The sequence below is a fragment of the Acomys russatus genome, chromosome 18 (assembly GCF_903995435.1).
Source record: "Acomys russatus chromosome 18, mAcoRus1.1, whole genome shotgun sequence".
NCBI classification, from domain to species: domain Eukaryota; kingdom Metazoa; phylum Chordata; class Mammalia; order Rodentia; family Muridae; genus Acomys; species Acomys russatus.
This window is the reverse complement of record NC_067154.1, coordinates 12693648-12715654: the sequence shown is the minus strand read 5'-3', so window position 1 is coordinate 12715654 and position 22007 is coordinate 12693648. Positions and strand designations below refer to the sequence as shown.

The window sequence follows — 22007 nt, the reverse complement described above, 5'->3', positions numbered from 1 at the left end:
CACGGCGGAGATGGTGGCCGCCCCCTCTGCCACACCCCCACCTTCCTGGCAGGTGGTGGGATGCTAGCTCGGTGGGAAACAGCCGGGGGTTTCTCTCCACTTGGCTGCAGAAGCCAGGGATCCGATTTCAATGCCGCCTCGTTGGTTGTGAAATCGAGAAGGTAGTCAACCCCCTAGTTCTCTGAGCTGGCAGTCCTGCCACACTCTGCCAACTCTGGGTGCCTGTGGCTGCTCTGGGCCCCCTGCGTCTCTGGTACCCCAGAGTACTCCGTGTACAGAAGCCTTTCCCTTTGAGATCTTTCTGTCCAGCTCTGAGACCAGACCAAACGAACAGCTACTTCTGCACTCAGGTCCCCATGTAGGGTCCTGTGGTTTGGGGTGTGAGAGCCCAAGCTCATGAGAGGCTGGGATGATGATGGGCACGGGCCAGGCCTGCCTTATGGCAGCTGCAGGTGCTCTGAGGGTCCAGTGTTGGGAAAGAGCACTGGCAAGGTTAGGGGGCTTTTCCTAATCCCACCTCTGGGCCTGAACAGGGAAGGAGTAACTTAGCACTCCCCAACACCCAAAGACTGTAGGATCAAAAACTGCTCTCTTCATCTCCCGCCAGCTTGATCTTGGCCTAATGATAATGGAGCTGAGGCTCATTGCCCAGGCCTGGCAAGGCAACTGCCAGGGACCACCACGGAAGAGGTAATAAAGTGCAGCTGCTGGCGCAGCGCGGGAGCCTTTCTAGGTCAAAGCAGGCTGGGAGAGGCCAGGAGAGAGGAAGCTCTATGGAGCTTCAAGGCAAGGCTTGGGCCAACCTCCTCCCCTGGGGACCCCATAGGACAAGCCTGTCTGCTCCTTGACCAGGGTCTGCAGGACCGAAAATGAGCCTCACAGAATTCTTTGCTCTCACAGGTCATGAGTGAGGGGACCTTCCTATGCAGGATGCGGGCTGTGGCGGGGCGGCTGCTGCACCCTTTCCCATGTGCGGCCACCCCCACGTTTCTAAGGCAGAGTGCTGCAGGCAGCTGCATCCCAGGCCGGCTGTGAGATGAAAGGCCTTGCTCATGTCTGTTGAGTGCTGGCCAGGATCTCTGCTAGTTGAAATCAGCCACTACTGGGTCTCTTGGGGGCCCAACCAGAGGCAAAGGGGAAGGGGCCAAAACAACCACCAGGGCAGTGTCTGGCACCACGGAAATGAGCAGCCCTTGTCCCTAAAGACTGTGACTAGGCCATGTTGTGCCCCCGAGCAACCAGGGGCCTCAACCATGGGACAGGCAGTTACGGCTGGTGTCCCTCCTGTTCTCCTTGGTTTCCTAGTGGCTAGCTGATCTGCTGTCCCCAAGTGCCCTGAGGCCCATCCCCTGGGTGACCTTACTTACTTTTTCAGGGGTTCAATCACTGTCTTTTGGATCTGGTTCACCTGTTAAGAGAAAAATGTAATGGCATCCAAACTGGGGGATGGGGAGTTTCAGACTCTGCCTAAAAGAGGAGGTCTCAGGTTCCTCAGAGGCCAGAATCCATAGAGCTGGGCAAGAGGGAATGGGGTGGGACAGGCAGGCAGTACAGTGTTTATATTCTGCTACCAGAGGAGGTGGAGAGGCCAACCAGGGAACCTGAGAGCCATAGGTAGGGCTGGGTCTGCTCTAAGGTCAGGCTTTGTAGTGGCTTTGCTCAGTGTGGAGGGATGTGGAGGTAGAACGGCAGAACACAGCTGTGCAAGCACCTCCTGGCTTCACTGCGATCCTCAGTGATGGGCCTCACAGGAGACATGGGCAGCCAACTGGTCTGGTTTGGGAAGGGCTGGGCTTGGGGCCTTTGGGCTTTAGAAGGCTAAAGCCCCAGTACCACTTACAATCTATGGACACTGCACTTAGCTTGGCTTAAGGGGGAGGGGGTGAGCATGGGCCACTGGCAACAAGACCTGGTCACCTTCTCCTGGTTGAAGGCATCCATCCGCTTCATGGCTGTATCTAGGGCAGTCACCATGTTCAGAAAGTCGTGGTCCTGCTCACACAGGGGGTTGGAGAGCAGATCCAGGGATATCTTCACAGCAGATTTGGACATGGCTGTTAAGAAGTTAAACGCTCTGTGAGTTGCCAGAGGGACAGGGTTCCAGGTGTCCTCAGTATTTCTTCACCTGAGTACCTCTGCCTATGTCACAGCTACCAGAACAATGAGGCTCCAAAAAGCCATGTGACATGGTCCTTGGTGTTCCCCACAACTCCTAGCCATGTAGTATTGGATCACCAGATAGCGAAACTTCTAGGTCGTTCTAGGACCAAGAAGATGGGAAATTGTACGACCTATTTCTGCTCCAAAGACGCTAACTCAATGACTCCAGAGTACAAGAGCCTGTACTGCAGGTTGGCTTCCTGCCCACTTGGACTCTCTCTACTCTCGTGTACACTAGGGCCAGCCCACTTATCACCGCTGGACAGAGGGTGAATACTTGAGGTGCTGTGGGCTATCTGGACATCACAGGTGGCACCAAGGAGGGTGGGGACCTGTTGGTAGCTTTGAGGTTCTTGATCTGGGGCTCGTTTTTAGCTCCCCATTATTTGCACATGAAACTGAGGAGCAGACAGCGGAGAGGCTAGAGGAGAGCCTGGCTCAGCACTGGACACTCCAGGTTCTGAACACAGCTGGCCGAATATCAGTGCACAAGACAAATTTTGCACATGATCGTGGCCAAAAGGCTGAGAAGCAATAGAAGACAATGCTGTTGTTGTTTTAAACTGCACTGTGCACTGTAGTCCATGCTGGCCTCACTGTGCAGCCCAGATGGGCCTCCAATCTGCAGCGATCTGTCTCAGCCTTCTCATAGTGGGATTACAGGCATGCACTACCACACTTGGCTGGGGCTCACTTTGTTTATTATTACTTGAGTGTCACAGCGTTTAAGATGCTATTGATTTTAAGGCACATGGTTACTCTCTAAAACACTGACAAGGGGGAAAAATGCTGACCCTCACACCACCATATTAGCAAGTGTTACAAGAGCTGTGGCCTCAAGGACACTAAATTGGAAAAGTGTCTTCGAATGGATGGAGGGAGACCCGTCTCCCAGCTAATTACAGGTGGGACCTTGCTTGCCATCCCACGAGTGGAACATACAGCCCATGCCAATGCCGGCTCCCCGCGGAGGGCCTTGCCACTCCAATGTGGGAGGAGCCCAGGCCCCACCAGAGGTCACCATCACCATCATGCCCAGGTCCTTCCTTAAGAGGCTGTGTCTACTGGGCTGCCCAGAGTGTCATGGAAGCTGGTAGGGGGTTACAGTCACCAAGCAAAGAGAGCCAACTGTGTGTGTGTGGGGGGGGGGGAGAGAGATGGGGAAAGGTAAACTTGCCAGAAATGTTGAAGAAATGTAGAAAGAAATACTTATCAAATGACCACAAACAGCACTGTCAAAAGATAATAAAAATCTGCACAGAATTGCAAACATGTCTGAAAATGTCTCCTATTATTCTTTCTCCAATATTTGATGAAAAAAATCTCACCAGTCACTGGATAGTGGAAGGTTTTCTTCCCACCTACCCTTTCCTCTCCTAACACTCACATTCTCAGGCCTCAGGTGTTGCATTTGCTTGGGGCACTTCGCTGGGCACAACCAGGTCTAAAGTCCAATGCAACACACCCATTCTGGTCCATAGCCTTTCTGCCCTGCAGGGACGGGTGGTAATGGGTCCATGGCCCACAGGGCCTAGCCCCTGGGACTGGCAGTCTTTGAAACTTGGGGAAAATAAGGATCTTGGGCCTCCTCTTATGTTTCTGAGGTCCTTGCAAAGCTTCTGGATGAAGCCCTTAAAAAAAAAAAAAAAAAAAAAAAAGACTGCAGAAGCTTATCACTCTGAAAACTCCAGAAGTCACATCACTACTGAATGGAAGATGCTCTTTTCATAGCACCAGCAAGGATTTTAGAGCCTGTTCTGGGAACCTGGGATAATCTGAGGCCAGAAAAGGCATAGTTCATTTTCCTCAACTGTTGGGTCAGTGACTTGTAGTAAGTTCCTAGTTCCACTGTACCGGTGTCACAATGTGTCACAGGCACATTTCCAGGCCTTGTTCTAGACTTCAAAATGCTAAGGTTAGGTCTGGTATCCCATGCTATCCCATGAGCGGTCACCCATGTGCCAGACCCTGAGTGCAGGCTGTGTGTTAGGGAGAGCCGCCCTCCAGAAGGGTGCTGTTCCTCACTCTGGAACCAATGCTCCTAGGCATCAGGAGTCACCCTTTGGTCCCAATTTTACTGTTAGGCAATGGCCTTTCTGCAGTGGGGGTGTCTGCCTCATGGACTCCTTATGTTTCCTGGGTTCTGACATCTCACTACGAAAACAAAACTCTGCACTCCAGTTCCACTGTGATACCACAGCTGTCTGGGGAGCAGGTCCCAGTGACTCCCTTGCTTCAAGACAGTGGGGAGTGATGCACAGGCTTTCCATTTAAGTCCTGCCCAAAATACACCTGAAGACCAGCTCCCAAACCTGACCCTTGGCTTAGGACACACCCACTCTGGAGACAGGAGGAGCCAGAAGTGAGGAGGGAGTCATGTCAGTTCAAGTACAGGGGCACCTCCCAGTCCATCCCACCTAAAGCAGCACTCTGTTCTCTCCACCTCTGAATGTTCCTTCACTGCACTGGCCTTTGCATGGCGCTGTAACACACACTTACTGATTTCTTGCAGCCCTCTTTCCTAGCATGGAAGAAGGCCCTGTCTTGACTCACTCTAGAATCCCTCGCACTGGAACAGGTTGGTTTTCAATCAGCATTTGTCAAAGGAGAGATGGCGGGCTGCCCAGGTCAAACCTGTCTCTCCCAAGTCCCTATTATAAAGTGGCATGCAGACACACCCCTCTCTCTGGAATCTCTGGAGAGCAAGCGAGGTCCACTTGGCAGGAGCCTTGCTGTGGCTCCCTCTGCTGTGGATGTCGCTGGCAATACTGTGGCTCTTAATAGATGCATGCTGGCAACCACACTGCTCTTGGGGTTACACCAACACACAACTTCCCCATCAGAGCAAGCCATGGGGCTGAGGACCAGCAATGTGGGCACTTCCCAGACAAGGCACGGTGAGGTTAGGGGCGAGGCTGGGTTAGAGACTGTTCAGCCAGTGCTTGGTGGGGACAGTGAAGGGAATGTTTGCCTCTGTTCTCTGTCATTCAGTGACACCCCCCTCTTGGTGCTCCCTGGCGTGAGCTGCCTCAGTCACTGGTCCCTGGGCCTAGCTCTTCCTAAACAAGTCTCTTCAGCCAAGAGCCCTCCCTAGTCCTGGCCGTTTGCTGGCATCTGCCGGTTCCTCGCCACAGGCCCTTCTGTGCCCTCTGCAATGACAGAACAATCTGAAGTTTTCCTGGCTCCATTTCAGCTGACTCTCCTGCTCAGCTGCATGGCCCCATCAGCTGCTGCTGCCACGGGAAAGAAATGCTGCCGACTGGTGCCAGGATGGCCGTGTTGTCTTTTTTCTTTGGACCCGAAAAGGCTTCTGCTGGCTGCAGTGCCTTCCTAACAGGAACCTGGGAGCATCTGTTTCCATGCCCATCTAGTCAAGAGGGTGGCAGGACCCTGTGGGAAGCAGTGATCTGATCAGAGAGAATGACCCAGGCCTCTCCTTAGGGACAGTGCTTGGTGTGTTTCTGAGCACAGTGACTTCTGAGTTAGTCCTTGCGAGTCTGAGGAGACAGGGCATCCATGCCTCCCCATGCCTTGACAGGCACAGGGTGGGGCCACTTACCCAGGTCAGCATCGGTGCTTTTCTTCATGTCCTTCTGCAGGCGCTTAGTTTGCTCCTCCAGCCTGAAAAGCAAGGGCCGTGTGGACACTCGTCATCACAGCAGGAGGCCTCACCTCTTCTCTGCCTCAGGGGAGCCCAGCAGGGAGGGACACCTGCCTTTCTGTGCAACACCTGCCACAGACTACAGTGTCACCTCATGCTCTGCGGGAGGCTGACCACCCAGAGCTTGTGCATGGATGATGATGACCTTCCTGGATCTAGTCACTTGTTAGAGCTGCCTTTGCTTCCTAGCTGGGCAAAGGGTACAAGGAAAGCTTCCTGATTGATCCTGAGCTGGCTGGGAGGAGGCAGGCCAGGGAGTGAGAATTACCCCCCCCCCCGCCCCCCCCCCCCCCTGCCCGCCCATATCTCCCACCTCACCCTTCTGCAGTTTGACACTCACTGTTGCAGTTTTCCATACTCCCTTTCAAAGTCTCTCTCCACCTGTAAGGAGAGAGATAGCTCAGTCAATGGGGCAATGACAACACGATGGAAAAAAACCTCCCAGCTTACTGAAACTTGCTCCACACCCTCCCCCCAGCCTGCAGCAAAAGCCTGTCCAGTCCCTACACGCCCCATCAGATCATTAACAACAGTGTCCCTGTGTTCCCAAACTAATGAAGTGTTTGACTTTAGGGAGAAGGCCTCTCCTTCCAGAGGGGCCAACCAGGTAAGTTGGCAACCCTCAGCGGGACTGTGCCTCAGCTCTGTCATTCCAGAGTGAGGCACTGGTTAGTGCCTTTTCCTCATTCCAACTTTAGTGGCAGTCAGGGTGATGTGACATGACTGGACGCCACCTAGGAGTCAGTGGGGGAACCAAGGAAGAGGCAAGTCTGAAGTAGGAGGGTTCTGCCATGTGCTAGCTGTGAGGTCTGAGGAAGTGACCTCCCTTCTCAGCCACAGTTTCCTCACGGGCCCTACTCATCTGCTGTGGTGTCTGGGGGTACAATGAAAAAGCTCTTGTGTGGGACGTCAGGTGGCAGCTTGCTTTAGAAGGAAGGGGCCCTGCACCTGAGCCTTCAAAGTGTGCACTTCCAGGGCTGTCGTCCAACATGTGGCCTGCCTGCAAGGACAGCCGAGAATGTAGCTCAGTCCAAAATTGTAAGCTTATGAAATTACAGCTTGTTTTGTAATTACAACATTAATTTATTATTACTGTCATTACTGTGTGTGTGATGTATATGTGAGGGCAGCCATGGTGTGTCCATGGAGGACAGAGAAACAATGTTCAGGAACTGCTTCTCCATCCACTGTGGGTCCTGGAATCGGGCCTCATAGCAAGAGCCACCGTGTTGGCCTGCACTTTTTTTTTTTAGGGGGGAGCAATGACTTCATTGTGTGGTTCTTGAAAGTGAACTCTGCAGATGACAATGCCATGTTGTAAGACCACAACGCTGGACTAGCCATTATCCCTCCAGCATGTGGTGCAGGAAGGCGGTCAAGAGGCATGAGCAGAGGCAGGTGAGAGATGAACTCTGACACGAATCGCTTTTAGGATCTTGGAGCGGGGTGGTTTCACTTGGTCACGCTCTGGCCTCAGGGACTCACTTGCTCAGGGGAAGGTAACCCATGGCCAGGTGCCTAGCCCACAGCAGTGATTACAGAGTGTACCTCCATGCTATTTTCCTGCTTGCTGGGTACTAGAGGGCCACAGCTGCCTGGATATGCAGAGAGCAGCAGCCAGAAGGACCTGGGAAATGGCAGCCATATAAGCCCTGATGTGGCTAGGCAGTACCACACTGCTGTGGCCTTTATAACCCAGAGGATATGACTCCTGTGTGTCATATTTTTCTTCATATTAGCATTTATTTCCAAAAGGACAGAAGGAAAACGAAGTATTTCTTGGCCAGAATCGAACTCTCCCAGAGACACACCTAGGCGCTTGTTCTTGTGGGGTAGTGGGGGCTGAGCCCCTGTGCTGCTGCCTTTGGCTCCAAGCCTTCTCTTTTGCAATGCCCGAGTGTGCTGCTGTGTGTGGGATGCCAGAGAACACCTGGTCTGCCTGGCTGGGGACTGCTTGGACTTGTACAGAGGGGCCTTCAAGCTCCTGTCCAGGTGGGCTTGCTCCGGGGGAGGAGAACTTCAGTCTCATGCTGGGGTGGGCACGTGCGCCTTCTGCTAGATGCCACTCAAGACTGCCTCACAGGAACTTGGAAACACCACCTCCCAGCTTCCAGGAGCCATGGTGCAGCTCATGGGGTCTCACAGCTTTCTCCCCAGAAGACAGAAACACTTGGGGGTAGGACCAGAATTCCAGGCCCTCAGATTATGGCTGATAGAATAAAGGGACACACTGAAGTCACATTCCAAGGTGCATGTCTTCTGAGGGAAAGAGCCAAGTGGAAAAGATCTGAACATTTTTGAACGCTTGATGCCTTTGCCAAAAGGCAACTGGAGGCCAGTCAACAATGCAAGTGCAAACACATGTGCACGGACCGTCAGGGGATCGGGCTGGGCCAGGCTGCCAAAGGCAGCACATGGAGACTCAAGGCCCAGATGATGCTCCCTGCATTCTCCTGGGCCCAGGGTGCAAAGGTAATGCCTAGGCTAGCCTGCCCAGCATCAGCTCGGCATTTGCTGAGTGAGTGAATGCGCTGAGCTCCTTCCAAACTCAAATTCCTGGTAAAGAGGAAAAGGAGGCCGCAGGCAGGGCTGGGGCTCTCATGCCAGGGGGAAGGTGTGTCAGGTCAAAGTGAGGCAGAGAAAGCATTCTGAGAGCTGCCATGCAAGGACGTCCCGGGTGGACAGAACCTCCTCTTCAGTGTGCCCCAGGGTTAAGGAGGATTAGAGAGATCAAAGTCTGAAACCTACTTCTGCTGGGGAGGCCTGCTGTGCCTAGTTGTCTTTGTTCTGGTCTTGTAAGGCACCTACCTAGCCTGGAACCTTCTCATCTGTTTTCCTATGTGCACAAGACCTAGGGAAGCCTTGCTTGGAGGGTATGGGCAACAATGTCTCCAAGAGCTCCAGGGTAGAGGGTGTGTGTGTGTGTCTGTGTGTGTGTGTGTGTGTGTATGTGTGTGTATGTGTGTGTGTGTGTATGTGTGTGTGTGTATGTGTGTGTGTGTGTATGTGTGTGTATGTGTGTGGGGTGCGTGTGTATATGTGTGTGGTGTGCGTGTGTATATGTGTGTGGTGTGCGTGTGTATATGTGTGTGGGGTGCGTGTGTATATGTGTGTGTGTGTGTGTATGTGTGTGGTGTGCGTGTGTATATGTGTGTGGGGTGCGTGTGTATATGTGTGTGTGTGTGTGTATGTGTGTGGGGTGCGTGTGTATATGTGTGTGGGGTGCGTGTGTATATGTGTGTGTGTGTATATGTGTGTGGTGTGCGTGTGTATATGTGTATGGGGTGCGTGTGTATATGTGTGTGGTGTGCGTGTGTATATGTGTGTGGGGTGCGTGTGTATATGTGTGTGGTGTGGTGTGTATATGTGTGTGGGGTGCGTGTGTATGTGTGTGGTGTGCGTGTGTATATGTGTGTGTGTGCGTGTGTATATGTGTGTGTGTGTGTGTATATGTGTGTGTGTGTGTGTGTGTATATGTGTGTGGGGTGCGTGTGTATATGTGTGTGGGGTGCGTGTGTATATGTGTGTGTGTGTGTGTATGTGTGGGGTGCGTGTGTATATGTGTGGGGTGCGTGTGTATATGTGTGTGTGTATATGTGTGTGGTGTGCGTGTGTATATGTGTGTGGGGTGCGTGTGTATATGTGTGTGGGGTGCGTGTGTGTATGTGTGTGGGGTGCGTGTGTGTATGTGTGTGGGGTGCGTGTGTATATGTGTGTGGTGTGCGTGTGTATATGTGTGTGGTGTGCGTGTGTGTATATGTGTGTGGGGTGCGTGTGTGTATATGTGTGTGGGGTGCGTGTGTATATGTGTGTGGGGTGCGTGTGTATATGTGTGTGGGGTGCGTGTGTATATGTGTGTGGGGTGCGTGTGTATATGTGTGTGGGGTGTGTGTGTATGTGTGTGGGGTGCGTGTGTATATGTGTATGGGGTGCGTGTGTGTATGTGTGTGTGTATGTGTGTGGGGTGCGTGTGTATATGTGTGTGGGGTGCGTGTGTATATGTGTGTGTGTGTATGTGTGTGGGGTGCGTGTGTATATGTGTGTGTGTGTATGTGTGTGGGGTGCGTGTGTATATTTGTGTGGGGTGCGTGTGTGTATGTGTGTGTGTGTATGTGTGTGGGGTGCGTGTGTATATGTGTGTGGGGTGCGTGTGTATGTGTGTGTGTGTGTGGTGTGGGTGCGTGTGTATATGTGTGTGGGGTGCGTGTGTGTATGTGTGTGGGGTGCGTGTGTGTATGTGTGTGGGGTGCGTGTGTATATGTGTGTGGGGTGCGTGTGTATATGTGTGTGTGTGTGTGTATGTGTGTGGGGTGCGTGTGTATATGTGTGTGGGGTGCGTGTGTATATGTGTGTGTGTGTATATGTGTGTGGTGTGCGTGTGTATATGTGTATGGGGTGCGTGTGTATATGTGTGTGGTGTGCGTGTGTATATGTGTGTGGGGTGCGTGTGTATATGTGTGTGTGTGCGTGTGTATATGTGTGTGGGGTGCGTGTATATGTGTGTGGTGTGCGGTGTGTATTGTGTGTGGTGTGCGTGTGTATATGTGTGTGGGGTGCGTGTGTATATGTGTGTGTGTGTGTGTATGTGTGTGGGGTGCGTGTGTATATGTGTGTGGGGTGCGTGTGTATATGTGTGTGTGTATATGTGTGTGGTGTGCGTGTGTATATGTGTGTGGGGTGCGTGTGTATATGTGTGTGGGGTGCGTGTGTGTATGTGTGTGGGGTGCGTGTGTGTATGTGTATGGGGTGCGTGTGTATATGTGTGTGGTGTGCGTGTGTATATGTGTGTGGTGTGCGTGTGTATATGTGTGTGGGGTGCGTGTGTATATGTGTGTGGGGTGCGTGTGTATATGTGTGTGGGGTGCGTGTGTATATGTGTGTGGGGTGCGTGTGTATATGTGTGTGGGGTGCGTGTGTATATGTGTGTGTGGTGTGTGTGTGTATGTGTGTGGGGTGCGTGTGTATATGTGTATGGGGTGCGTGTGTGTATGTGTGTGTGTATGTGTGTGGGGTGCGTGTGTATATGTGTGTGGGGTGCGTGTGTATATGTGTGTGTGTGTATGTGTGTGGGGTGCGTGTGTATATGTGTGTGTGTGTATGTGTGTGGGGTGCGTGTGTATATTTGTGTGGGGTGCGTGTGTGTATGTGTGTGTGTGTATGTGTGTGGGGTGCGTGTGTATATGTGTGTGGGGTGCGTGTGTGTATGTGTGTGTGATGTGTGTGGGTGCGTGTGTATATGTGTGTGGGTGTGCGTGTGTGTATGTGTGTGGGGTGCGTGTGTGTATGTGTGTGGGGTGCGTGTGTGTATGTGTGTGGGGTGCGTGTGTATATGTGTGTGTGTGTGCGTGTGCGTGTGTGTGCGTGTGTATATGTGTGTGGGGTGCGTGTGTATATGTGTGTGTGTGTATATGTGTGTGGTGTGCGTGTGTATATGTGTATGGGGTGCGTGTGTATATGTGTGTGGTGTGCGTGTGTATATGTGTGTGGGGTGCGTGTGTATATGTGTGTGGTGTGCGTGTGTATATGTGTGTGGGGTGCGTGTGTATATGTGTGTGGTGTGCGTGTGTATATGTGTGTGGTGTGCGTGTGTATATGTGTGTGGGGTGCGTGTGTATATGTGTGTGGGTGTGTGTGTTGTGTGTGGGGTGCGTGTGTATATGTGTGTGGGGTGCGTGTGTATATGTGTGTGTGTATATGTGTGTGGTGTGCGTGTGTGTATATGTGTGTGGGTGCGTGTGTATATGTGTGTGGTGTGCGTGTGTATATGTGTGTGGGTGCGTGTGTATATGTGTGTGGTGTGCGTGTGTATATGTGTGTGGGGTGCGTGTGTATATGTGTGTGGTGTGCGTGTGTATATGTGTGTGGTGTGCGTGTGTATATGTGTGTGGGGTGCGTGTGTATATGTGTGTGGGGTGTGTGTGTGTATGTGTGTGGGGTGCGTGTGTATATGTGTGTGGGGTGCGTGTGTATATGTGTGTGTATATGTGTGTGGTGCGTGTGTATATGTGTGTGGGGTGCGTGTGTATATGTGTGTGGGGTGCGGTGTGTATGTGTGTGGTGCGTGTGTGTGTATGTGTATGGGGTGCGTGTGTATGTGTGTGGTGTGCGTGTGTATATGTGTGTGGTGTGCGTGTGTATATGTGTGGGGTGCGTGTGTATAGTGTGTGGGGTGCGTGTATATGTGTGTGGGGTGCGTGTGTATATGTGTGTGGGGTGCGTGTGTATATGTGTGTGGGGTGCGTGTGTATATGTGTGTGGGGTGTGTGTGTATGTGTGTGGGGTGCGTGTGTATATGTGTATGGGGTGCGTGTGTGTATGTGTGTGTGTATGTGTGTGGGGTGCGTGTGTATATGTGTGTGGGGTGCGTGTGTATATGTGTGTGTGTGTATGTGTGTGGGGTGCGTGTGTATATGTGTGTGTGTGTATGTGTGTGGGGTGCGTGTGTATATGTGTGTGGGGTGCGTGTGTGTATGTGTGTGTGTGTATGTGTGTGGGGTGCGTGTGTATATGTGTGTGGGGTGCGTGTGTGTATGTGTGTGTGTGTATGTGTGTGGGGTGCGTGTGTATATGTGTGTGGGGTGCGTGTGTGTATGTGTGTGGGGTGCGTGTGTGTATGTGTGTGGGGTGCGTGTGTGTATGTGTGTGGGGTGCGTGTGTGTATGTGTGTGGGATGCGTGTGTATATGTGTGTGTGTGTGTGTGTGTGTGTATGTGTGTGGGGTGCGTGTGTGTATGTGTGTGGGGTGCGTGTGTATGTGTGTGGGGTGCGTGTGTCTATGTGTGTGGCGTGGTGTGCATGTGATGTATGTGTGTGAGGTATGTGTATGAAGCATGTATGTGATGTGTGAGTAGTGTGTGTGGTGTGGGTGAGTCATGTGTCTGTGGCTATGTGTGGTGTGTACATGTGTGTGCCTATATGTGATGAGATATGATGTGTGTATGTGTGTGTGTTTCTGTGTCTGTGTCTGTGTCCTCTCTCCATCCTAAGATGCTCTGAGGCTCCAGAGGGGACCAACAGAAGTTGGACCAGGAGGTGGAAGCTGTAGCATTGGTCTCAGTGCCAATGGTCAGCCTCTGCAGAGAACACATCATTCTGCCACGGCTTCAGCAATCATGGAATCCACGTTGGTAACCTGAACACGGGCAAGCACTGAGAGCAAAGACAATGTTTTCTTTGTGACTGGAAGCTGGGTACCCTGAGCCAAAAGCCTCCTGAAACTCCCTGAAGATAACATGAGCATTTCTTCCCATGACAGGGTGCCATGACTTCCAATAACCTGGCAGCCACATCTGTTCTCACCCCAGAGTGCATCGCCAGCATCCAGGGACAGCTGCCAGAGATTTGGAGACATCTGCATAGCCCAGGCCTGCGCTGGGGGTGGAGAGGTGAGCAAGATCCCATCCAGAAAAAGAGGATAGTGCCACCTCTGCCTAAGCACCCTAAGGAGCTGAGGAGACACAGACTCCATTCTGAGCTACCCTTCTGCTCTGACTGATGGTGAAATATCAAAGGCCTAGCCCACAGCTTCACGTACATGGGGATGGGGCAGGCTGAGTCCTTGATGGCTTTGGAAGAAGCCAAACCAGCTGTCAGTGAGGGCTTCTCACAGACCAGACTTGGGACTAAGTGTCTTATATGGCTTGTGGGAGACCTTTCTGATGCGTGTGGCACAGGCAGTGGGTTACCCTCACCTTACACCATCAGAAAGCTAAGGTTTGAGGAGGCCAGGGCATGTGCTAAGTAACGGAGGCAGAGCCAGGCAGGAGTCCAGGAAGTTAGTCTCTTACCTGGCTCCTCAGCAACTATTAGATGCCTGCTTGATTTAGGGGAGGGGGCACCACAGACTAAAGGATGACAAGCCCCCAGCAAGGACATAGGCAGGCATAGGGAGGGGATAAGGGAAGCTATGCGGTGGCAGGGGGGCAGGGAGAAGGAATCGTCTTCTCTGGGAATCTTTGCTGTTCCTCAAAGTAAAGGATCTGGGATCCCTTCCCATGATGGACTGAAACTCCTGGAGCCATAAGCCAAAATAAATAATTCCTCCCCTTAAAAAAATACCCCCAAGAACCAAGACCTTCCCACCAACTGATCCTGGAGAGGGGCTGGGACGTGCATTGTGGCCCATCCGGCTCTGTGGGGATCAAAGCCCATCGATGAAAGATGAAAGTCATGATGGAAGGAGGGGTTTGTGTCTTCTTGTTTGTGGTGGTGAACAAAGGGGGAAAAAGACTCTTTCAAAACCGCTTCTCTTTTGGATCTGTTGAGATTACTCTCTGGAGGCTCAAAGCCACACCCTCCCACTCCTTGGAGCCCAGCATTTGTACATGCAGACTTTCTGGGTCTTAGCTGAGAGGCTCCACAGATGGTCAGCCATGAAGGCGACACTGAGTCTCTTACAACCTGCCTTTGCATGAGGCCGAGGGCAACTCTTTTAAGTCGAGCCCAACTCCTTTCCTGTGACCTAACTTTGGACTTCCTGAAGATGGAGGCATTGGTCAGATGTGCTGAACTTCCTGCCAAACCAAAGCAGAATCTTTCCTCTCGCTCTGGCGGCTGAGCCGAGGAGGAGGAGGAGGGCAGCAGGAACCCAAAGGATGGGCATGGGGGCCTCTACTGCCGCGGCTTAGGCTGTCAGGATGAAGTTCAGTCCTTATATGTGCAGTCATTCAGGCTTGTGTGAGGGGCTGAAGAGGCTAGTCTGCGCAGGCAGGGATGCCCAGTGGGAGAAGTACAAAGCATGGATAGAGGAGGGACCAGAGCCACAGACCCCAGCGCTGACTCCAGCTCTCCAGGAGAGGATTTCAGATCTAAGCGTGTCTTACCAGAGAGGGAGGCTGGATGAGGCCCATGGCCTCCTAGCTCTAATGCTCTAGGATCTGCTGCCCTTCCTATCCCATTTCAGACAGAAAGCAGGGATAAGTATCACGCGCTCAAAGGTGGTTAAGGGTTACTATTGCACAGATGACCAGACCATGGCAGAGATACACTGGACTGTCCAAACAAAAAGAAGTGGGCTAGCCAGGCACGGTGGCACACACCTTTAATCCCGGCACTTGGGAGGCAGAGGCAGAGGCAGAGGCAGAGGTGGGTCTCTGTGAGTTTGAGGACAGCCTGGTTTACAAAGTGAGGCCAGGACAACACAGAAAAATCCTTTCTTGAAAAACTAAAACCAAAATAAGTAAATAAATAAAATAAAAATAAAAATTGGGCCACCTGGAGAACCTGCCGGGTCTTTTATATGGTAGAAGTGGCCAGAAAGAAAGCCTGGGGCACTATCATGGTGTGTGTGTGCACGTGCGTGCGCGCATGCTCCAGAACTCTCCCAGGAATAATACTGCTCAGATGGAGAGTATCTACACCTGCCCAAAGTTGGGGAGCAACCAACAGGACCCAGAATAGGCTGCTCCTGTGGGCCTCATGTTCAAGAACCAATGACTGGGAATAAGCCCTAGAGTGCCGATCTTCTGGCTCTCAAATGTGCATTATCAACACTCAGGCTCTGGCCTGGAAGGTAGCTCACAGACAGCGCACATGTCATGTGCATGAAGCCCTAGTTCAATCTCCGCGTACTGAGAGAAAAATCCAGAAAGCTGAGAGGTTCCATGCAGAGGTCGTATGGGGTACAACTGAATCTCGGTATAAGAACTGGGTTACTCACTGTTTTAGAAACAATCTGTTTCTTGGGCTGTCCGATCTTAAATGGGATCCTGTAAGAGGAAGAGAGAGAGGGACGCTGTGAGACACTAGGAAGGCGAGGCTGCAGGAGTGCTTGCACAGAGGGGGTCAGCACTTGATCCCCCAGTCCTCATACTCTGGAGGCATGTGAGCCATCAGCACCCACTTTGGTTCTGGGACAGATCACGTGCCATGCAGTCTCTTGGTCACCCCTGACTGCCGAGAACATCATTTCTATTAGTGCTCTGTCACTTAAACACACTGGAAAAGTAGGTGAAGGAAAACACCTTGAGGATCTGCAAACCTTGTTTTGAGGAACTCCTAAGTGAGAAACATGGCTCCCTTTAACAGCTATGATGCTTGAAAACGCCCACAAGCATCCTCTGTGGGAGGGACCAGTTCCTCACAGGAGTTACAGTCTATCTTGTAAGGTTTCTGGGGACGCTACAGGGAAAGGACACATTATGGAACATTTACAACTAGCTAAAAACTGACCAGATAAAATGTAGCTGACTTGGTAAAGAATTTGCTCAAGCCTGTCTTGAACTTGCTACAAAGCTGTTTACAGGTTTCCACGCTTATCTGGAAGAATCTGGGCCTAACACAAGGGAGATGTTGAGCCATAGCCCAGCTTCCATCTACTCCAGCAGGCTGCTCTATGGCACTAGCTGCTGCCCTGGGACCCTTTCCTGCTCTCAGGAGTGAGTGGATTGACCCAGGCCATTAAGAGATGTCTGCCAGGTCCTAACAACATGGACCCTGTTAGTTCATGCTGGTAGCCAGGGGAGAACACCAACATGGTTCATCCCAGTGGTGTCAGAAATGGTGATTCATCTCCGCCACCTGACCAGGTCAGAAGTGAATCTAGGGACCAGCTCTGGGAAGAAGCCTAAAGCCAGACTCTCAATACTCCCCTCTTGGCTCCTGGGCCAACGTTCCAATACTGTTCTCACCAGCCCTTAGGCTCCACTCCCAGCCTTCCCTTTAGCCATTCTCTTGTGCCCGCCTCCACCTGGCTCAAGATGACCAACACTGCTGCTAACCCCAAAGGTATAATTAACCACCGATAATAACCCCCAGACAGCGATCTGGTTGAGGGGATGGGCCGGCCTGAGTCACAGCGGTTTAAATTTAATTTCTGGAGGACATCCTGTTTATTGTTAACCCAGCCCCATAATTTGGGAGAGTTAACCTTTTGGGGGCTGGCTGGAAACAAAGCGTCTTGAGCTGTGTCATCATCAGATGGGAAGAGTATGCCGCGGGAGAAAGGGGAGAAAAAGGAAACTGTTGTTTCTCTCTCAGGCCTAAAGGGGAAAGGAGGCCAGGGGGACTTGGGTTTTCTGTCCCAGCCCCTATCACCTTCCCTAAGTTTGGAGACTGGAGTTGATGGCCCTGAGCACCGTTCTGGAGGCAGATAAGGTCCTGGGAGCCATACCTCAGTTGGGGTCTGTCGGGAGGAAGGTGCAGTAGCCCAAGTTCTAACCAGGAAGCAGAGCTGCCTCTGTCCCACTGGCTTGGCTACTGAACACAATCTTTCTCACCGAAAGCCAGTTCCTTCAGCTATAAAAGCAGCGGGGCTAGGTGGCCCTCCTGCTCACTTAAAAGGACGTTACAGAATGTGGGCAGTGGGCTGAGGATCCTAAAGAGCCCTCAGAGTGGTCTCGGTCTGGAACGACAGGGCGCAGCCAAGGGAGCTAGAGCTGGCGGCTGTCCCCTAAGAGCCACGGCCTCTCTAAACCCCACCATGGAATCACAGGCCTTTTAGAGTAGCACGGTGTCAGAGAAGACTGTTTCCCGCTTACACCCTCTATGTCAGTTCTGCTGGAAGGGGACAGATCTTAAAGAATCAATGGCAGGCCCAGGGTCACCGTGTTGTGTCGTCACCAGGGGCCCCGACCTCTCTCTGCCACTCACAGTTCAGTGTTCTTCTCATGAACTGTTCTGGGTGCTTGATGCCTAGAATCTTGACATCTGTGGGATCAGGAGGAGCTCATGGCTAAGAGCCTGAAAATGAAGGCGAGCCTGTGTGGGGCCAGGCGGTTCAGCACATAGGGAAACCGGCCACAGGCAGACAGCCAGGTCTCCACCGCAGTTAGTAACGAGCAGGCAGAATTTTATCAGACTATCTGCACTACTACAACACCTTTTAAGTAAAATAAACACTGTATTCTAGATTTTCAGAAAAAGTGTACAGTATCTTAATTACCATGCCTCCCCGGCCCGCTCCCCTTATGAACATCTTACATTGGTATGGAACATTAATCATGATTAATGAACCTGGAATGACATATTAAAGTCTGTGCTTTATTCAGATTGCCTTAGTTTCTCCACAGTGTCCTTTTCAGAACCAGGAACCCACGCAGACTACCACATTTGGTCCTTAAGTGCCTCTCGGTGTGACACTGTCAGACTTCCCTTGGCTCTGTGGACACTGACAGTGTCATCAGCGGCATTGGCCAGACTTTTTATAACCAGAACTCCCTGCCCCTCCCCGCCCCAACATCCCTTGGGATTTAGGAGCTGGAGAGACGGCTCAGCGGGTTAAGAATACTGTTTGCTCTTTCAGAGGACCCGAGTTCAGTTTTTACCACCCACATGGGGCGGCTCACAGCCACCTTACAACTCCAGCTGTAGGGCGTCTGATGCCTTCCTCTGGCCTTGGCAGATACCCACACATGCGTGGCAAACATTCACATAGACACATAACATAAATATAAATCTTTATGAAAACCAGAGAGCCATTCTTGTCATGTCTCCTCACGGACACACTGCAGACATGATACACTCTTGCTGCCACAGGCTGAGGAAGTGCTTCAAGGGTCCCCGCCCCACACCCCAACCCCGCCGTGGCCCTTCCCCTCCCCCGCTCCTCTCCACCATCATATCAGTACGCATGCATGGATAGTTTAGACTCAGGGTCGTAATCCTCAAAACTGCTTCAGTAGGGCCACTGAGAGCTTTACAAAAGGCTCCTGTGACCTTCTGACATAGTCCCATCAGTGTGTGAGCACATGTCTGAGCTACGGAGAACTTCCTGTACCAGACACTCGGGGCTCATCGAATCCCCTTCCTACTTCAGCCACATGGCCGCTTTGTTTTATGCTGGCAGGACCACTTGGACCACACATGGAAAGGGGCATACAGCCTTACCACCCAAACGAGGCCTTCCCGGCTCACCAGGAGGCGCTCCTACGTCTAAAGCTTTGCTTATTTAGAATGGTTTCATTGAAAAAAAAGTTCAAGAAAAGGGTGAGAGAGAAGGGAAAAGACCCCCCGTCAGCCTTTATCTCTGACCAAGGTTAATGTTTCTGTCCTGTGAGTTATATATTTTTTTTACATTGGCCAAAAGAAAAACAACTGAGGCAAATAGTGCTAGCATTGTCAGTCCTGGGTGAGAATGTGGCTACTGTTTTCTTCTTTGCACTTGTTGTAATTCTTCAAAGAGAGAGAGAGAGAGAGAGAGAGAGAGAGAGAGAGAGAGAGAGAGAGAGAGAGAGAGACCAACAACAACCTCCTCCCTCCCAAACCAAAAAAACCCCACCCAACCCTTCAGTTTTTTTTCTTAACTATATAAATAGCACCCAACTAGTGTTAGAAACTTAGAAGACATGGAAAAATACAGATGATGAAGAATACAACACCCAAATGCACACACACTGCAGAGACAAAACCAGTAAGATGCTAAGTTACCAATGGACATGCATCTGCACACACATATCTGTGTGTGTATATACATATGTATATGTATATTGATATAACCTTTTAAAATAAAAGAAATATGTAACATGAATGTTTTGACATAATTTTTAAATCTAGTGCTTATGAATTACTACATTAGCAGACAAAGCAATGGGTTTATAACAGCATCTTCACAGGTCTGTGACATACTTTGGTCTCCTTTGCTCAGACCTTCGCTGGTTCCCTTACCTTCCCCAGTTAGTCTTTGCTTTGCCTTTACTATTCTGTGGATTCCAGCACTGCATTCACTCTATTTCCACTTCCCTTAAGATCTCTTGCTTTCACGATCCTTTTTCTAATTTTGTGATACATACACACCCTTTTAAATTTAGCTTCTGCAAGAGGAAAAACACACGTGGGATTTGTCTTTTGGAGTCAGGCTTATTTTGCTTAACATAATGACTTCCAGTTGCAACCATCCCCCTCCCTCCCCAATGTCATGATTTCACTTTCCTTTATGGCTGCAAAATTTCCCTTGTATATATGTCCCACATTTTCATTATCCATTTATTTATTGACAAAATCATAGGTTGGCTGCATGTCCTTTGTGTGTGTGTGTGTGTGTGTGTGTGTGTGTGTGTGTGTGTGTGTGTGTGTGGCTGGTACACCTATTGACATGGACGTGCAGTTATTGCTCTGGTACATTGACCCAAGAGGGGGATAGCTGGCTCATACGGTAGTTCTATTTTCAGGGTCTTTTTTGTCTTTGTTTTTTCACTGTGTAGTCCTGGTTGTCCTGGAACTCACTCTGTAGACCATGCTGGCCTCAAACTAAGAGACCCATCTGCCTCTGCCTCCCCTATTTTGAGGAATCTCCATACTTATTTCCACACTGGTGGTATAAGTTTACACTCCCACCAGCAGTGAATATAGGTTCCCCTTCCCCCACATTCTCACCAGCATTTATTACTATTTGTTTTCATCTAATATGTCAATAAAAATAGTTGATTTTTAAGTTTTTATTATAATTTATTCAGTTTTCATCCCAATTGTTATCCCCTCGCTTGTATCTTCCCATTCCTACCTCCCTTCCTCTTCTACCTTATTCCCCTCCCCTAGTCCTCTGACAGAAGGGGACCTCCTCTCCCACTATATGACCACAGCCTATTATGTCATATTCGGATAGCCTACTTCTCCTTCCTCTGTGTGCCCCGGGCCTCCCCACCAAGGGGAAATGATCAAATGGGGTGCAGCAGAGTTCTTGTTAGAGGCAGTCCCCACTCTCCCCACAACCGTGGAGAATGAGCTGTCGATTGGCTAGATCTAAACAAGTGGGGTCTAGGTTTACTGTATGCATTGTCCTTGGTTGGTGCAACAGTTTGTGCAGATTCCCCTGGGTCCAGATCTGCTGGCCTTGATGGTCTCCCTGTAGGGCTTCTAAACCCTCTGGGCCCTTCTATGTCCCCTTGCCCCGTTCTTCCACACCACTCTCACTAGGAGTCCAGCATTGAGTCCCAGCATGTTCTGAACCCCCACTGGGTGGAGTCTCTCAGAGGACATCTATGTTGGGCTAATATCCATTTATAAGAACCAAAGTGACTCTCAGATTCCATCTTACACCCATCAAAATGGCTAAGATCAAATAATTGAGTGACAGCACATGCTGGTGAGGATGTGGAGAAAGGGGAACACTCCTCCATTGCTGGTGGGAGTGCAAACTTGTACAATCACTTTGGAAATCAATCTGGTGCTTTCTCAGGAAATTGGGAATAGTGCTACCTCAAGACCCAGCCATACCACTGCTGGGCATATACCTGAAAGATGCTCCACCATACAATAAGGACATTTACTCAACTATGTTCACAGCAGCCTTATTCATAATAGCCAAAATCTGGAAACAATTTCAATGTCCCTCAATCGAAGAATGGAAAAAGAAACTGTGGTACATTTACACAATGGACTACTACTCAGCTATTGAAAACAAGGACATCTTGAAAATAATGGATATTTATTTTTTTAAATGTTATATACATATTGTGTATGTGCACATATGCAGAGATCAAAGGACAATTTGCCCAAGTCAGTTCTTTCTACTGTGCGGGTCTCAGGGACTGAACCCAGGTTGTCAGGTATAGTGGCGGAGCCTTTGCCCACTGAGCCACGCCATCAGTGCATAGTTTTTGTTTGTTTGTTTTTGAGCCATGGTTTCTCTGAGTAGCCGTGTCTGTCCTAGAACTGGGAGATTCACCTGCCTCTGCCTCCTGAGTGCGGAAATAAAGGCCTGCGCTGGCCACACTCGGCTGCATATTGCTCGAATCAGGGTTTCTCTACTTGGGCAGTTGGCAATCTCTAAGGCTTGGGTGGCACTGCCTTCCCTCCATGTGCTGGCACTTGCTGCAACTTTGCTGATGCTTCCTGGTCTCTGATTTCTCTGCTTTTCAACATTTTCTTAATTTTATCTTCTAATACTTGTAGAGTTCTTTGCATTCCTATCAGGTTTTTCTTAAATTTCATGACTTTAATCCCAGCGACATGACTTTAATTCAGTGAGTTTTACAATAGAAACCCAATTGCCAACAATAATAACTTACAAAGTGCCCCGCCCCCAGCAGAGCTGAGGCTGGAGCTCAGGGTTTCTTTTGTATTATTGACTTCACTAGCGTATCTTTTGACTTCAGAACTTGACTTTGTGGGCTGGCTCATTTCTCTGCGGATTTTAACAACAGCTTAAAGCTCCTTTTCCCTTTCCAGTCTCTTCCTTTCTAGTCTTTATGTATCAGCCTGACTCATCTTCCTTGGATACCTCACATCTATAACTTGGGGACAAAAGAAA

General features: G+C 50.6%; 1 protein-coding gene across 1 annotated transcript in view; it reads right to left on the bottom strand.

The window, feature by feature from the left end:
• The window catches only part of Bin3 (bridging integrator 3), a 42210-nt gene that overhangs the window by 6459 nt on the left and 13744 nt on the right, over positions 1–22007 (bottom strand). The window contains exons 2-6 of the mRNA XM_051160785.1: positions 15480–15528; positions 6162–6202; positions 5720–5781; positions 1918–2054; positions 1368–1408 (exon numbers count right to left, since the gene is read on the bottom strand). Of these exons, the coding sequence (XP_051016742.1) occupies positions 1368–1408; positions 1918–2054; positions 5720–5781; positions 6162–6202; positions 15480–15528 (330 nt within the window). The remainder of the gene's footprint in view (positions 1–1367; positions 1409–1917; positions 2055–5719; positions 5782–6161; positions 6203–15479; positions 15529–22007) is intronic.